The sequence below is a fragment of the Vigna unguiculata genome, chromosome 3 (assembly GCF_004118075.2).
Source record: "Vigna unguiculata cultivar IT97K-499-35 chromosome 3, ASM411807v1, whole genome shotgun sequence".
NCBI classification, from domain to species: Eukaryota; Viridiplantae; Streptophyta; class Magnoliopsida; order Fabales; family Fabaceae; genus Vigna; species Vigna unguiculata.
In genome coordinates, this window is record NC_040281.1 from 5,478,244 (window position 1) to 5,493,807 (window position 15,564).

The 15,564-nt window shown below is 32.4% G+C and overlaps 3 protein-coding genes across 3 annotated transcripts; all 3 read left to right on the forward strand.

Moving 5' to 3' along the window:
- The first annotated feature begins 293 nt into the window (after positions 1–293).
- Positions 294–3,124, forward strand: LOC114178353 (protein BOLA2). The gene is made up of 3 exons (XM_028064195.1): positions 294–476; positions 2,411–2,433; positions 2,565–3,124. Exons 1-3 carry the CDS (start codon positions 414–416, stop codon positions 2,758–2,760), a joined length of 282 nt encoding a protein of 93 aa, XP_027919996.1. The 5' UTR covers positions 294–413; the 3' UTR covers positions 2,761–3,124.
- Positions 3,125–3,696: 572 nt separating this feature from the next.
- Positions 3,697–5,573, forward strand: LOC114177408 (probable plastid-lipid-associated protein 7, chloroplastic). The gene is made up of 7 exons (XM_028062734.1): positions 3,697–4,062; positions 4,164–4,279; positions 4,481–4,603; positions 4,724–4,822; positions 4,914–4,958; positions 5,062–5,135; positions 5,311–5,573. Exons 1-7 carry the CDS (start codon positions 3,801–3,803, stop codon positions 5,396–5,398), a joined length of 807 nt encoding a protein of 268 aa, XP_027918535.1. The 5' UTR covers positions 3,697–3,800; the 3' UTR covers positions 5,399–5,573.
- A 3,424-nt stretch (positions 5,574–8,997) lies between these two features.
- Positions 8,998–13,652, forward strand: LOC114178126 (microtubule-associated protein futsch-like). The gene is made up of 2 exons (XM_028063853.1): positions 8,998–9,362; positions 11,671–13,652. The coding sequence occupies exons 1-2, from the start codon at positions 9,177–9,179 to the stop codon at positions 13,324–13,326; spliced, it is 1,842 nt and encodes a 613-aa protein (XP_027919654.1). The 5' UTR covers positions 8,998–9,176; the 3' UTR covers positions 13,327–13,652.
- Positions 13,653–15,564: the final 1,912 nt, after the last annotated feature.

Consider the following 15,564-nt stretch of genomic DNA (forward strand, 5'->3'; position numbering starts at 1 on the left):
ACAAAGGATTGGCTAGGTTGTGAACTTTAATTTATTGCAATTGAAAGAAGAAATGACCTACTTTATTATAAAGTTGAAATAATGAGTCGAAACTCATCACTTAAATACACTGAAAAATGTCAATAGCAATGAAATGCGAAAAAAAAAATATCAAGGAAAAAATTAATTTCTTATATCTAGTCAACAAAATGAAATTGTTGCCTTTAAGTAGAAACCTAAAAGGCTAAAACACAAAATTATTACCTTTTAGGAACATTTTAAAAAAATTATTACTTTAGTCACTGCTTTCATTTTATGAGCGTGCTGCGAACCCAAAATGAGAAGGCGAATATATACATATATATTGATTATTTGAAGGAGAAAGCGAAAGAACAGAGAAAATAATTTGAAGGGCAACAAAGAAAAGAAGAAAGATGGGCGTGACGAAGGAAAACGTTGAAGCAACCTTGAAGGCCAAACTCAACCCTTCTCATCTTGTAAGCCTTTCCTTCTCTTTCCTCTTCTTACTCTGCACTTCGCTCACTCAAACCCACTCTCTCTGTTTCTTCTTTTAAGATATCAAATTCAGAAGCATTTCACCCTTTTTGCATGCTATGCCACATAATAACTTTCTAGTTTGCTGATCACCCCCTTTTACTAATTTCTTTACTAGCTTTTAATTAATCTTTATCCAGAGTTGTCCAAAGTCACGTTCTTTAATTTCTGCATTCAATTGAGCTCTCCTTTCTTGTTTTTACCCAAATCCCAGGAATGGTTTCGCTCTATATGAAAATTGTTTCTTTCGTAGCATTGGTAGAGAACCTAGAATAAGACTTGTTTGGATCAACTTCTCTATAAAGCATTTCTAGAAAAAAAGAAAATAAAATAGGAATCAAAATAAGTTTTTTTATAAGTTAATGTCTAAAGGTTTTGTTAGCTTGTAAGGTTCTTACTTTCTATATGGCAGTAAATACCGAATGGATTGGTCTATTTAGGGAACCAATGAATTGGTTTGTGAGTAGCAATGCAATTCATGGTTAACCAGCGAATTGTGTTAGTTCCATTCTTGCAGAGTCAAGAAAATGACAGTAGTCAAGATGGGTAGTGGGTGGAATTTGGATTTGATGAAGATTGAATGGGAAGTGGAGAGATGTAGCAGCCCAACTGGAGAATGGGTTTGCAGCAGTATTGGGAGGGAGTGGGAATGGGAATGCCCCGAAGACCTCCAATTGCACTCTGCAAATGATGATGATTGTGGATGGTTATGTCTGTGTGTCTAATAGTTCTTCAATTTCTTTGTATCTTTGAATATTTCTCTTTGATGGGTGTGGGAGGGAAGGAAACACTTGCATCACAAGGCAAGTACAAAAGCATACCGCAACTAACAAGTATATGCCCACGTACTTGGCAAAGTGGCATGCAGCATATCCAAATCTCTAACATGTACCGCCAGAATATATATCTTTGGCTCTGTGATTTCTTTTCCATAGGGTTATACTGCTTTGTTCTTGTTCTTTGCTCCTTTTAATGAACATTAGTAATTTTTTGTCCTAAGTATATCCATATTCCAATTTTTTGTTGCACAAAGGCGGAATGATCTTGTGCAAACTATCTCCCTCGCCAACTAGGCTGGTTCATGCAGGGTAGTCAGTCCCTTATCTGACTGCAACCTTTTCTAGATATCAAAGAGTCACTGACATATAAACTTTCTTCTCCTACTAAATTTATTACCTTTGATATATATATTTTTTTAATTGCGTAGGAATAGATAGTTCATGGTGCTTCTATTTATCTGTTGGATCTTGGATGTTTAGATAATGCATTGAAATTTTATGCAATCTAAAAATTTCTTGTTCTACAGGCTACCTGTTTTATCTATGGCTATCAGAAATCCATATAACAATTTTGGAATTTCCTTTGATACTTGACAGTGGGAATGACTTATGCAGTGTACTTTCATTTAGTGTTGGATCTTGAATCTTTCGCACATGTCCGATCTTATTGTTATAAAAAATTTACTTTTTCCAACATTGTGGTTTGCTTTATTACAAAAACTTCTTTCAGTACGTTAATGAAGAGCTTCCCCCTTGCCTGTCACATGGGGTCTGTAATATGGAATTTGTTGTGCATTAATGTGAAAAATTGTTAAACTTCAAGGGGTTATTTATAAGGGTTTAGGGATTGTCTGTTAATTCTAGCTTCTTTTAATAATGATATAATTTGTCTATGTTCATGGTAGTTACGTACAACAGAACAAATTTTATGCACCAAAGGGTTGGAGCACCCTAGTGTTCTACTATAAATATATTTTGCCGATCGAAAAAGAAAACAAAAAACCAAAGATGAAATATGCCTGTTTCAGGGTGTACTGAGTTTGACACTCACTTTTCTTCGATATTTCCATTCTAATTTTATTCTATTTGTGTTTCAGGAAGTGGTTGATACATCTGGAGGGTAAGTTTCTTTCCACTTATTGACCTCGTGTCCTCTACTTATAGCACTGCTTGCTTCCTCCTTTTTTTTTTTTTTTTTTTTTTTTTTTTTTTTATCTTACAGTGTTGTAATTTCCGTGTTGTGACTATTAGGTGCGGTGCAAGTTTTGTTGTGGAGATCGTATCAGAACAATTTGAAGGGAAAAGGCTACTGGAGAGGCATCGAATGGTGAATGCTGCCTTAGAGGAGGAACTGAAAGAGATTCATGCTCTCTCGATAAAGAAAACTGTTACCCCAGAGCAGTGGAAACAACAGCAAGAAGCCAACCAATCAAATGCTGCTGCCTAGACCATATGTTTCGGTTACAATAATAGTTACAAATAAGAAATCCAGTGTGTTGCTGACTTTTGACACTGTTTATGGATTCTAGTTCTATGTACTTTTATCGACACTCAAATTTGTAACTGTAGTACTAAAGTCAAATTTACAAAATTTCTTTCTTTCCCCTAGTTATTAAGTAACGTGATCCTCTTTGGGTAGAAACTTTTTCATCAACTACACTTTGTCGAGCGACCCCTTCAAGTAGAAACTTTGAAATCAATTGTAGTCTTAAAACGCCCACCTTTCGTGCCACCAGTGATCATGACTTCTAACCTTTTTTGTTATTTTAACGAGGATGAATCAAGGATAATTTTTTGGTGTCTGGAGACAATCGTTTTTGTTTCTTGTAAGATTTTATTTCTTACCGCATTCTTTCTATGAAACTTGTCCACTTCCAAAATTTAGTTCAATCGAAGTACTTGCCACATGAGTTTTAACTCGAGGTTTAACGAATTGTTGCCAGGTAAGTATTGGAAATTTTGTTGCAGTTTTCCAAAGTTTCGTATTTGTGCCTGCTTATCTCACTAGCAGGTATACTCACACGCTTCAGAGACGTCTTTGCACATATGCACTTTCTTTGTAACTAAGTAGGCATGCCAACTCAATCAATTCCTAAAAGAAGATGAATGTTGTATGCAGCGTGAAAGGCCAAGGCCAATTCATAAATGTTCAGTATTTTTTTACAGAAACTTCACAGAATAATGGTCTTATTTTTTTTGTCAATCTGCAAAATAATGGTTGAAAACCACTTTCCCGGCTGAATTTTTTGCTATTGGGACATGGGTTGCGTAGAAAACCACCGTATAATAAGGTATCTATCAACTGGATCTGGTGTCCTTGGAATGGGAACTTCTAAGCCACATGTCTCGATAGACCTATCCACAGCACAGTCTTTATACAAAAGAAATGCAAACGTGTCATAGTTTCCCTTCTGCCGAAAATTTCTGCCTTGTTACTTCTTATCACCAAAAGAGATAGAGCAACCACTCTGTCCACATGAAGATTCAATGGTCACTAACCTACTCCACCCTCCAATGACAGATTCCCATGCGAGTCCTCTCATTTGTAGAACCATGAATGCCATGAAGCTTCGAAATTTTGCCCCACCCAGAAATCATTCAAGAATAAACACCTCAAGATTTGGTGAGAGACCATTATGGTTTAGACCCGTTACAATCATTAGAGTTGCAGAACACAATTCTGGGTCAGGCTTAGTTGAGCTTGAAACACTTGCTCAGAAGAAAAGAGAGCTTTACCAGGCGGTGGAAGGTACACACTTGCATTATTTTCATCTCCCTCTCTTATTGTAAATTTCAGACTCCAAAATGAGTAATATGACTGAAGCGGGTTGCAAACAAACGTGTTTCAAGGAATCAATAGGGGAATTTTCGGAATGCCATCTGCCAAGAAATCTGAAATTGAAAGTCTGGTGCAGCAGCTAGAATCTCTGAATCCTACTCCATACCCAACTCAAGAACTTCACATGGTAACACCAATCCTTTCTCATCGACATTTACAAGCTAACATAGTATTTTTCAAACACCCCATTTGACACAACTAGTTTCTCTCTATTTTTCTTTTCTTTTCTCATCACATCACACACACTTTTCCTTAATCTTTTTCCCTCTTCAGGTGTCTACTGGTATGAGTGTCATGAAACATTTTCTAATGTTTTTATCATGGGCAGGTAGCTGGGTGTTGGAGGCTTGTTTACAGTACAATCTCAATTTTGGGATCAAAGAGGACAAAGTTAGGCCTCAGAGACTTTATCTCACTGGATGAATTTTTCCAGACCATTGACATATCCAAGGTAAAAAGACAATGAAGTTCTGAATTAATGTATCATATGACTTTTCAATTAATCCACTATTTCAATTTTACTTTCTAATGTACTGAGTTTGAACATTGGTAATGTGATTTGAAAATGGAGAGCAAAGCAGTTAACATGATCAAGTTCAGTGCAAGGGGATTGAGTTTGCTGTCTGGACAACTCAGTATTGAAGCCTCTTACAAGATTGCTTCCACAACAGTTAAAACTCCAATACTTATTTTTGGTCATTTTTTTCTCTGTAAAACATTACCAAATAACTTCCTAATTAGTTACTGCTTCAAATTCACAGAGGGTTGACATTAGTTTCGAAAATTCAACTATCACTCCTGATCAGGTATCTTACTATTTTACCTTTTTTGGAATGAAAACAATATTTAAATATTTAAACGAAAATATTCTTTTGCGTAGCTAAATTATTTTTCCTCCTTGCATGGCAGTTGATGAATGTGTTCCGGAAAAATTATGATCTTCTGCTCAGCATCTTCAACCCAGAGGGATGGCTGGAAATCACGTATCCTAATGCTTTCAAGATTTTCTTTTTCTTTTTCTATTTTTTCGTATAGTATCCTATAAAAGTCTTCACTCACACATATTTGATCTTTCAGTTTTCTAAAATCAAATAGCTATGGTTTCTTGCTATTAATTGATGAAATTCGTTGTTGTTTCTGAAGTCTGCCATGGCATAGATATGTTGATGATTCGATGAGAATAGGAAGGGACGACAAAAGCAATATCTTTGTACTGGAAAAATTTGATGACAGTGAAAACTCCTAACTATTGCTCTTCCTCTTTGATGTTCAAAATTAATACTATGCGAGCCATTTTTGTATCCTTGCATATATGTTCTTCATTTCACAATTTTGTTGCTCAAAATTCTTATACAAATTACTTATTACGGTAGAAATAAGAATGTTATGTTGCTTAAGGGAAGCAACTAATTTTCTTGTAACACTGTTTTATTAATTCTCTCACTAGTCATCATCACTTGTTTCTGCTTGTACAATTTTATTCACCAGTTTTAGCTTTTCGATGCATATTTTCATTAAAATGTTATACTACTGATCAGAGTACTCTCTTGAAGGCAAAGAGATCCTTCTCTCAAGAACAAGAAGCCTTTTTGATTAAAAGATAAAGTGATCTGATCTTGAACTTTGCAAAATATAGAAAACAAATTAAAAAATTTACCACTTTTGAAGAAGTAATAATTGAATCTTTAAGAAGATAAGGATAAAAGGGAAAACAAGTTGAAAAGAAAAAACAAAAAGAAAAGGAGTGTGAAAAGTTAAAGAGGGGTGCAGATAGCAGAAAAATAAACATTTTTCTTAGAGTCCAAGTATCTAGTAATGCTTTAGTGATAGCTTACTTTACCTTTGTAAGCATTTATATATGATTTGTATAGTTTAGAGACTCAGTAACCAAAAAATATTTGTTAAAATTTTCTCCATACGGAAAGATAAATTATTTTTTCTATGAACAAAAACGAATTAGAATTGCTATGATGACATTATATTCTTTATTATGGAAATAATTGTGTTCTGCTTTTGGACAAAATATTTAAATATCCTTTTTATAAAGTGTTGTTGGGATTTTAAAGAGCATAAATTATTATATTTGTTATCAAATGACTAACTTATTATAGTCACGTGATTTTATTAGTTTTGCTTTATATATATATATATATATATATATATATATATATATATATATATATATATATATATATATATATTTAAATTATGTAGAAATTAAACTTATCGACACACTCATTATTTTTTTATAATCAGTTCAATCCAACTTAGTTGGCTTTTTTTAGATGAATTAAAATTGATTAGGTAACACGTTTGTGAATTTCAAACTCAATGAATCATATTAGAGCTATCTCAATCCGGTTTTATTGCAAAAATATAATAAAAATATTATTTATCTACTATCATAAAAATAAATTTTTATTTTATTATGAGTATGGTTTAAACATGGATTATAAATAATGTCATTTTCTTATAAGTTGTAATTACTAAGAAGTATTAAAAATATTTATATTAAACCTTTTAATAAAACATTTTTTTAAATTACTCGTTGAAGGAATCTAAAACTCAACTCAACTGAATTAAATGGAATCAAAACTTAAATTAAACTTAACCAATTATAAGAAAATACCACTATACTTTATTCCTCGTAAATCAAATATGATTTTTTTATGCCGTCTAATTTTTTTAGTTATAAGAAAGAAGACTCAACTGTATCAAAGACGGCTTGAATGGGTCAAGCAACTACAATTCAACACAAAAATTAGGTCAGACAAAAAGACATATAAATCATATTCATGTTGCTTTTGTACGAGATATTAGTTTGTTTATTTTTAGTATTTATCAATTTTGTTAATTGGGGTTGATTAAAAGATAATTATTATTGGATTATACTGATTAAGGATTTTTATCACCACTACTATATTTAGAATTAAAGTTTAATTTATAAAGAAACTGTAAACTGAGTTTCCTTATAAACTTGATTAAGATTCTGTTTAAATAGAAAAACGATGAAATAAAAAGCATGTAATTCCTTCCTACATGCACGAAACATTAAGTCAAATGATTTGACAACCCAACTTCTTCTAATGAATAAGAAAAAATCCAAATTAGAAGAGACATTTTGAAAAGATTTTATCATAACTCCAACTAAATAAGAAAAAGACGAAAACAAGTCTAATGACAGAAATAACATAAGGTAATACAACCAAATACTTATTGTTAATCTTCAATTATTAAAGTTCTTTCTTTTTCTGTAGCAAAAGCAATTGTTTTTATATAATTTAGCACTGAAATAATTTCCTTTCACATATCAATATTATTACCATCATATATTATGAATTTAATTATTTTAACATTAATACATTATAATGTAATCAATACCTCGTTCTTTCTCTATGTATTCTCTTTTTCTCTCTCTATATGAAGAAAAAAATTGTGGAAGAATTAAAATGTTTGATTGATTCCCCTGTAAAGAAAGGAATCTCTATAATTTGAAAATGGTATGAATTAAAAAGAATAATGTATTGAAGATGTTTGTGGAATTGTCTGTGAAGAAAAATGGAGAATGTTAGTGGAGAAGATGTTGAAGATGTCTCATCAGAAACTAATCATATTTGCAATGATAGTGAAGTGAAGTAATAAGAAGTGTTTGAAGCATGGGCTGTGTGATGTAATTGAAGTAAGATTTAACACTGATATGTCACCAATATCATTATAATAATTAAGCACTGAATACATATGAACATTTTTAGTATTATGTTCATTAATTTGAGGTTTAAGGTTTGAGGTTGTGGAGTGGGAAGCAATACCAATACGTGACACCAACTAATGAAAACAGAAATACATAGAAAACATCTAACAAAGTCTTCACTTCGTACCTGTCGTTCCAACTCCCATCTAGCTGGAATCACTTTCACTCTCTACAAAATATTGCTCTACGTCTTTCAAGAACTTAATTAAGTTAAAAATATATATTAATTTTTTTTGTATACATTAGTTTATATACCAAATTATTTTTATTTTATTTTTTATAAAATTTATGGTATAGAAACTTGTCAAAACCTATCTTAAAATTAGTTTTTTAGTAATGAATCAATTAATGTAAAGTGAAACCTATAGAGTACTGACAATACATTCAACTAACTTCTTAATGTTATTAGGTAGGTATAGTTAATTATTTAATTTTTGTTACTTTTTATTTTTTGTATTTAATAAAAACATAGCACGGTTTGAATCATTCCCTGTACCTTGAAATCATTTTCTTTACAATTTTTAAATATTAATATAAAAACTTAAATTGATAAATTAATGATTTAGTATTTAATGTATTCTTTTGTCGCACTTCTCTCTGTTAGAATTTCTTAATATTTAACAACTTCAGTGAAATTCACTAAAATGGTAGTTTGTCACTAAGAGATTCAAAATACTGTTGATTGATTAAAGTCTCGAAACATTAATAATTTAACGATGATCTGACATTTATAGTTAAAAACTAAAAACTATTTAAATAATATATTCTTTATCTGATACGCTTTTAAGTAGCTGTTTTTAATAGAATTTCTCTTCTCTCATTCTCATCACTGATATCAATGATGTTTTTTAATTTCAATGTAAAAATAATTAAATTGTGAACTTATTTATCTTTTATTTCGAGTTAATATTTTAAGAAATGTATGCTAATATAGACTTAAGTAAAAAAGAAAAAAAGAAAAAGAAAAGAGGCCTTGGTTATTATAATTATTATATTTTGGGGGATTTTTGTTACTGGGTGCGTGGTTGGTCTGTGGGGACAGAAGAGAACATAACAGAGGAGAGGAACAGAGAGAAACTACTACAAACTATGGTTTTAAATTGCTAAAACTTTTTCAGCCACCGCATGCTCTTCTCTTCTCTTTCTCTTTCTCTTTCTCTTTTCTTTCTCTCTCACTGCCATTCATTTCCCCGCACCTTTCTCTCCTCTTCTTTTTCCCACTCTTTCTTTCCAAACCTACGAACAAAACAAATAACTCTCACAAACCACACCAATGGGAGGATGTGCGACCAAGCCAAAGGTTTCCTTGGAAGACAACCATGCCAAAGCCAAACCCGAACCCGAACCTGACACCCTCCAAACCAAACCTCCAACCGAAGACAACCTTAATAATGTCACCGACGTCGTCGACGATGACCAAGCAAACAAACGACGCTCTCTCAGTTTGTTGTTCAAGGAGGTACGCACAAACCAACCATTTCCGATTATTTTATGCGTCAAATTTCCCCAAAATGTTGCATGAAATATTTGCACTGATTTGTTTTTCAAAAAATTGACGGAATGGAGAATAGTGGTAGAATTAATTGTTTTGGTTGTTTCCTCCTTTTCTGGGTAAACAGATTTTGTCGTGTGATTCCGTTTCATCCGAAGAAAAGGAAATGCTCACTTACTCACACACACCTTTTAACTTATTCACTGCTACTTTACCGTACTAATTCTTGGTCCACTCTGCACCTTTACCCAACAGAATCACCGTTGTCTCGGTTTAATGGCAAAATTTTTAGGGTAGCTACCCCAATCATGCGCATCAACAAACATTTAACAATATTTTCCTAACTATATTTATTATCCTTTCTTTTCTTTTCCATCACCTACTCCTCCTCTCATTCGTTTACCAATCTTTTCCGGTTAAAATTAAAGGGTTTAATATTTCTGTGAAAAAAAATCATGATGCTGACTTTTAAATTAATCAATTCGTGTTTTGATGGGACTGTAAAGATTAGCATTAATTTAAGAACGCGTCTTAATTACGCATTAAAAATAAATTTTTGAAAATAATCATACTAAATTTCGAATGTAGAAGTCAGACGCAGAATACATGACAATGAAACGTGCGATCCACCATGGTTTGGATCCAATTGATCACGTTTACCGCTATCATCGTTCTCATGCTTTCATTATAGTAATTAATCGGTGTGTCCGTTCTCCACAAAACATTAATGATTGGAAACAAAAGACTGGGACAGAGTCTCGTAGCACACATTATGAGGGTTATGTTTGCAAGGTTAAAAATTAGGATTCAGAAACTATATTTTATATTTCTTAATGCTGTCCGATTCGATTTTATAAAGTATAACACAAAAAAAAGATATTTTTATGACTAATTTTTATAATTTTGGAAACAATAAATAAAGTGAAGTTTTATGATTGAGAACGAAATAAGTAAGAAAGTACAGAGCTTTCTTTTTTTATTTTGAAATGTTGTGATGAGTTTATCTGTCTTGCTTTTTTGGGAAGAACAAAATAATAGAAGTCAAAAGTTTGACTATTACAGAAGTGGAGCCTGGACAAACAAATGGACCTAGATATGTTGTGATGTCCATGTATATCTGTGCATGATTGGCGGTGTGGATGTCGTACAAATAATGCTTGGTGTAAACCATAAATGTTAACTGGTTTTGTTTTGTACCATGTAGTATTTGGTAATATAATTAGAGTATGGGTTTCCCTAAGCCAATTTTTAGCATGTTTTGCGCCCTAAATTTGGTGTCTTGAATTTCCCAAACGCATCAGGGGTATTTATTTAATCAAAGGCCCAATGGCCAATACTATTGTTTTACTTTTTTTGGAAAAGAAAAAAGTTGGAATGAAAGTAAGTTTTATTTTTAAGGATGTTTAGGAAGTGAAAGAAAACAGGATGAAAAGTAAAGTGTGGACAATGAAGTATTCTTAAAAAAATAAAGCTTTATAATAATTTTTACTTATGTGTGTTTTGAAACTGTAATTCACTGAATCTAGAACCAAACAAAGTATGACACTAAACTCTGAAAAGTGTCTGCACCCATTTTTTTCACACACACAAAATATAAATAGAAGCGTTACACTCATTGTCACAAACTTAGAGAATCTAAAATATGACATTTTTCTCTCTTTAATTTGTTGAGTATTTTTTATTTTATGTTGGTTAAAATTGACCACTTCATTGTGAAACTTGGTTGAAGTGTTGGTACCATGAATGAAATACTGCATATCCAATTATTTATGTCCCGAACCATGCTTTGTTTATGTATTATTGTTAGTAAATTTAATTAATGCATTGTTTAAATTTTGAGTACACACTGTTTCAATAAATAAAGGTAAAGTTTGGAGGCGTATCTTCGTATACCCTTCAACTCATCCACATTATCATTTTCAGTTACCCAACACAACTCCCTGAATTCAAGCATAATTATCTGAACCAATTTTATTAGAATTGCATTACTAAAAGAAATTATCTCCAACCTTAGAGAAAAACCAGTAAGAACTTTTGGATTTATTACAGCAAGTTTCGAATTTAACATCATCAATTAATTTTTTGTTTTGTGATATCCTAATCGAGCAAGTGCCTAACTTGTGAAAACGGCGGAAGAAAACAAGGAATATAAAAAATTTCTTCATCAGTTCCCACTTGATCGATATCCAACCATTCCAAAGAGACTATTATCCAACAATGTCATTCCTTAGCTCTTTCTTATCTTTTCTGGTTTATAACTTTGTGTGTTTTGCAGAATAAAGATTCTGAGGTTTCCACAGAAAATGAGAAAACCACAGTGGAGGAGACTGTGAAAGAAGTGTTAGACGGCGAAAAACCTGCTGAGGAAACTAAAAGCAATCAGCCAACAATTAAACCAGAATCTCCAAAACCAGAGGAGAAGCTGTCCGAGGAAAGTAAAAGCAAGGAATCGCCAAAACAAGAATTAAAGAGTGTGAAGATAGAAACATCAGAAACTGAGAAGCCTTCAGAAGGAATTCTTATCAATGAAGCAGCTAAGGAGACAGTGAAACTAGAGTCAGAAGCTGAGAAACCTTCAGAGGTAACTAGCGTAGTAAGTGAAGCAGCCAAGGAAACAGTGAAACAAGAACCAGAAGCTGACAAACCTTCACAGGTAACTGGTATAAGTGAACCAGCCAAGGAAACAGTGACACCAAACTCAGAATCTGAGAAACCTTTAGAGGTAACTAGTGTTAGTGAACCAATCAAGGAAACAGTGACTCTAAACTCAGAATCTGAGAAACCTTTAGAGGTAACTAGTGTTAGTGAACCAGCCAAGGAAACAGTGAGACTAAAATCAGAATCTGAGAAACCTCTAGAGATAACTAGTGTTAGTGAACCAGCCAAGGAAACAGTGAAACTAGGATCAGAAACTGAGAAACCTTCACAGATACCTGGTATAAGCGAACCAGCCAAGGAAACAGTGAAACTAGAATCAGAAGCGGAGAAACCTTCAGAGGTAATTAGTGTTAGTGAACCAGCCAAGGAAACAGTGAAACTTGGATCAGAAACTGAGAAACCTTCACAGATACCTGGTATAAGCGAACCAGCCAAGGAAACAGTGAAACTAGAATCAGAAGCGGAGAAACCTTCAGAGGTAACTAGTGTTAGTGAACCTGCCAAGGAAACAGTGAAACCTGGATCAGAAGCTGACAAACCTTCACATGTAACTGGTGTAAGTGAACCAGCCAAGGAAACAGTGAAACAAGAACCAGAAGCCAAGAAACCTTCAGAGGTAACCAGTGTTAGTGAACCAGCCAAGGAAACAGTGAAACTAGAACCAGAAGCCAAGAAACCTTCAGAGTTAACTAGTTTTAGTGAACCAGCCAAGGAAACAGTGAAACTAGAATCAGAAGCTGAGAAACCTTCAAAGGTAACTAGTGTAAGTGAACCAGCCAAGGAATCAGAAGCTGAGAAACCTTCAAAGGAAACTCATAAAACTGAACCTGCTAAGGAAACAGTCAAACCAGACTCAGAAGTTAAGAAACCTTCAGGGGAAATTCTTAACAATGAAGCTGCTAAGGAAACAGAGGAACCAGAACCAAAAGCCGAGAAAGCTTCGGAGGAAAAGAATCAAAGCAGCGAGCTAGTGAAGGAAAAACATATAGAGACTAAAGAGACATCTTCAGAGGAACCACGAAGCAATGAACCCATCAAACACAAAGAGGAGCCACCTATTGAACCATCAGAAACAGAAAAGCCAAGTGGGGAATCAAAGAAGAATGCTTCAGAAGCTGAAAAACCCGAGACTCTGTTTAAAGAGAGCATAAACACGGAGGTAGCTCTTCCTGAGGAGAAAGTAATTGAAGTTGTTCCAAACGATGCCAAGTCTGTGGAGAAGGTAACTAAGGTTGCTGATGCTGGCACTGAATCGCTGAAACCTGAAATCTGAATGAGAATCATGAACTACTAGAAACATTGCAGAGTTTCAGGTTGTTCTTTGTTTCATCCCAATCGAATCATTGTGTGAGATTTTCCAACTACATTTTCATTGTGTTCTTTATTTTTTTTTTTTCATATATAGTTTGAAGAACCAATTTTTGTTCTTGTCAATCCATTCTATCATTTCTTATCTGTATCGGTAGGTCAATTTCAAGAATGTAAATTGTATTTTGTTGTGTTCTGCAAGTGGGAATCCCGTGGAACTTTGTGCAATACTACAAGTACTGTACAAATGTTACATAAAGCTGAACAAACTAGTTAGTTTTGGTTTATAAATCTAAGGGTTTAGTTTATTACTTTATACACTATATATGATAAATGTTTGTTTTTATATAATTAAAATCAATGATAAGTATATATTTAAATCAATCTATAAACTAATTTCGTAATTATAATAAATGATTTTAATTATGATGTGTTGAAAGATATACATAGTTAACGGAAAAAAGATAATTTGAGAATATTGAGAGGAAAAAAATGAGACTTGAAGGAGGAGGGGGAGGTAATGTATGAAGTGCAACAAGCAATGATTGAAAAAAGAGATAGAATATATTATGGGATTGAAATTATTAATTGACAAGTCTATTAGCTTTTTCTTAATCGTGGCCTTTGCGTGATCATTAAAAATAATAATAAAAATATATTCGTATCATGTATGTATGATTTTGGGAAAAAGATACTACTTTTTGAATATATATTATGAAAAAACAGTTTTAAAGACTTTGTTTTATGTGTTAGTGATTGTATGCATATAGGTAAAGCCAGATGCACTAAGCTTGCACCATAGTCAATTGAATTGGAGGTTAAATTGTCATGGTCAATTGTTAATTATAAAAGTGTAAATCAAAGTGCATTTTCAATCACACAAAATCAACACACAGAACTAAGAATATGTTACTAACAAATATAACATACGTCATAATTTCCTACCTTTAGCTTTTACTTTCTTAGACTTTGTATAGATGAAGATATTTGAATATGGTAAAAGTGAATATCTTTGATAAAAGGTGTGACTGAAAAAAATAAATTTTTTTTTACTTTTAATATATTATATTAATTATTTATTTTATTATAATGAATAAAAATGAAAATATTCATAAAAAAATAAATAGATTCATAATTAATTATAATAAAGATAAAATTGGTTATGTTAAAAACATGCATTCGTTTATAATTGATTATGATATATGATATTTATAATTGATTATGATATATGCTTATAACATAACTGTTTGTCAACATAATCAATTATTAGGGACTCAGGGTCAAGTGAGTGTCTAATGATTTCAAAGTGACATTTGACATCCTGGATTCCTCGAACTCACTCAATTATGAGTGTTTAGCGATACCAGAGTTGCACTCGGTGCCCTGGACCACTAGAGCTCACTGATTTGGTTTTTAGGAGTGACACCCAATGGTTGTGTGGTATCGTTCGACATTGTATCAAAGTTTCAACTTCTAATTTGACTCGGATAAATTGTCTAACTTGACCATCTATGAAATTTTTACTCTTTCTTAGTTTAAAATACTTTATTTTGTTCAAAATAACCCTTAGACAGAACAAAATTGACAGTTCTAGTCAAATCAAATAAACTCCATAAGCAACAATACCAATATAATTCCAAAAGTAACAGTTCTAACAATTAAAATCTCAATTCAATTCCTTCGTCATATTCAATACATCAACTTAAAGCAATATAATCATTATAAATAAACTAGTTTTCCTTAGCTCAAATGAAGAGCCCTAGCTAAGTGAGTCCACTCATATCAAAGCTCTTAGGTTTAGTTCTAACTACACAAAAAAGCTCGAATTAATAATCTAAACAAACTCTTATGATCACATAAAATAGTAGAGAATCAATTAGAATTATTTAAAGCCACATGCAATCGTCTCAAAGGTCACATACGACAAAAACTAGAATAGACTCAAGAAAAGAACAAAAAGAGAACTTACTCTATAAGAAAATATGATCTAACATATTTGTTGCTTTTGATGAGAGGTTTAGAATTTTAAAGATAAGGTATAGGAGGTTTAAATAAAAGAAATTTAGAGAGATGAATGATTTTATAAAATGAATCTCGTTTAAATGAAATTCTTTTTATACTTTATAATTTTTAATAATAAAATATACGAATATCAATTATAAAACCCTTTTCTATTCTTAGTCATTTTCGAAAACTACAAAAT

Bases quoted from the DNA above. Each gene is read 5' to 3' on its own strand.
- LOC114178126 (XM_028063853.1), top strand. From the start codon at position 9,177: ATGGGAGGATGTGCGACCAAGCCAAAGGTTTCCTTGGAAGACAACCAT. The intron at 9,363-11,670 runs GTACGCACAAAC...TGTGTTTTGCAG, and splicing joins TCAGTTTGTTGTTCAAGGAG to AATAAAGATTCTGAGGTTTC.
- LOC114177408 (XM_028062734.1), top strand. From the start codon at position 3,801: ATGGTCACTAACCTACTCCACCCTCCAATGACAGATTCCCATGCGAGT. The intron at 4,604-4,723 runs GTAAAAAGACAA...TTGAAAATGGAG, and splicing joins AGACCATTGACATATCCAAG to AGCAAAGCAGTTAACATGAT. The intron at 4,959-5,061 runs GTATCTTACTAT...CTTGCATGGCAG, and splicing joins CAACTATCACTCCTGATCAG to TTGATGAATGTGTTCCGGAA.
- LOC114178353 (XM_028064195.1), top strand. From the start codon at position 414: ATGGGCGTGACGAAGGAAAACGTTGAAGCAACCTTGAAGGCCAAACTC. The intron at 477-2,410 runs GTAAGCCTTTCC...TTTGTGTTTCAG, and splicing joins AACTCAACCCTTCTCATCTT to GAAGTGGTTGATACATCTGG. The intron at 2,434-2,564 runs GTAAGTTTCTTT...TGTGACTATTAG, and splicing joins GTGGTTGATACATCTGGAGG to GTGCGGTGCAAGTTTTGTTG.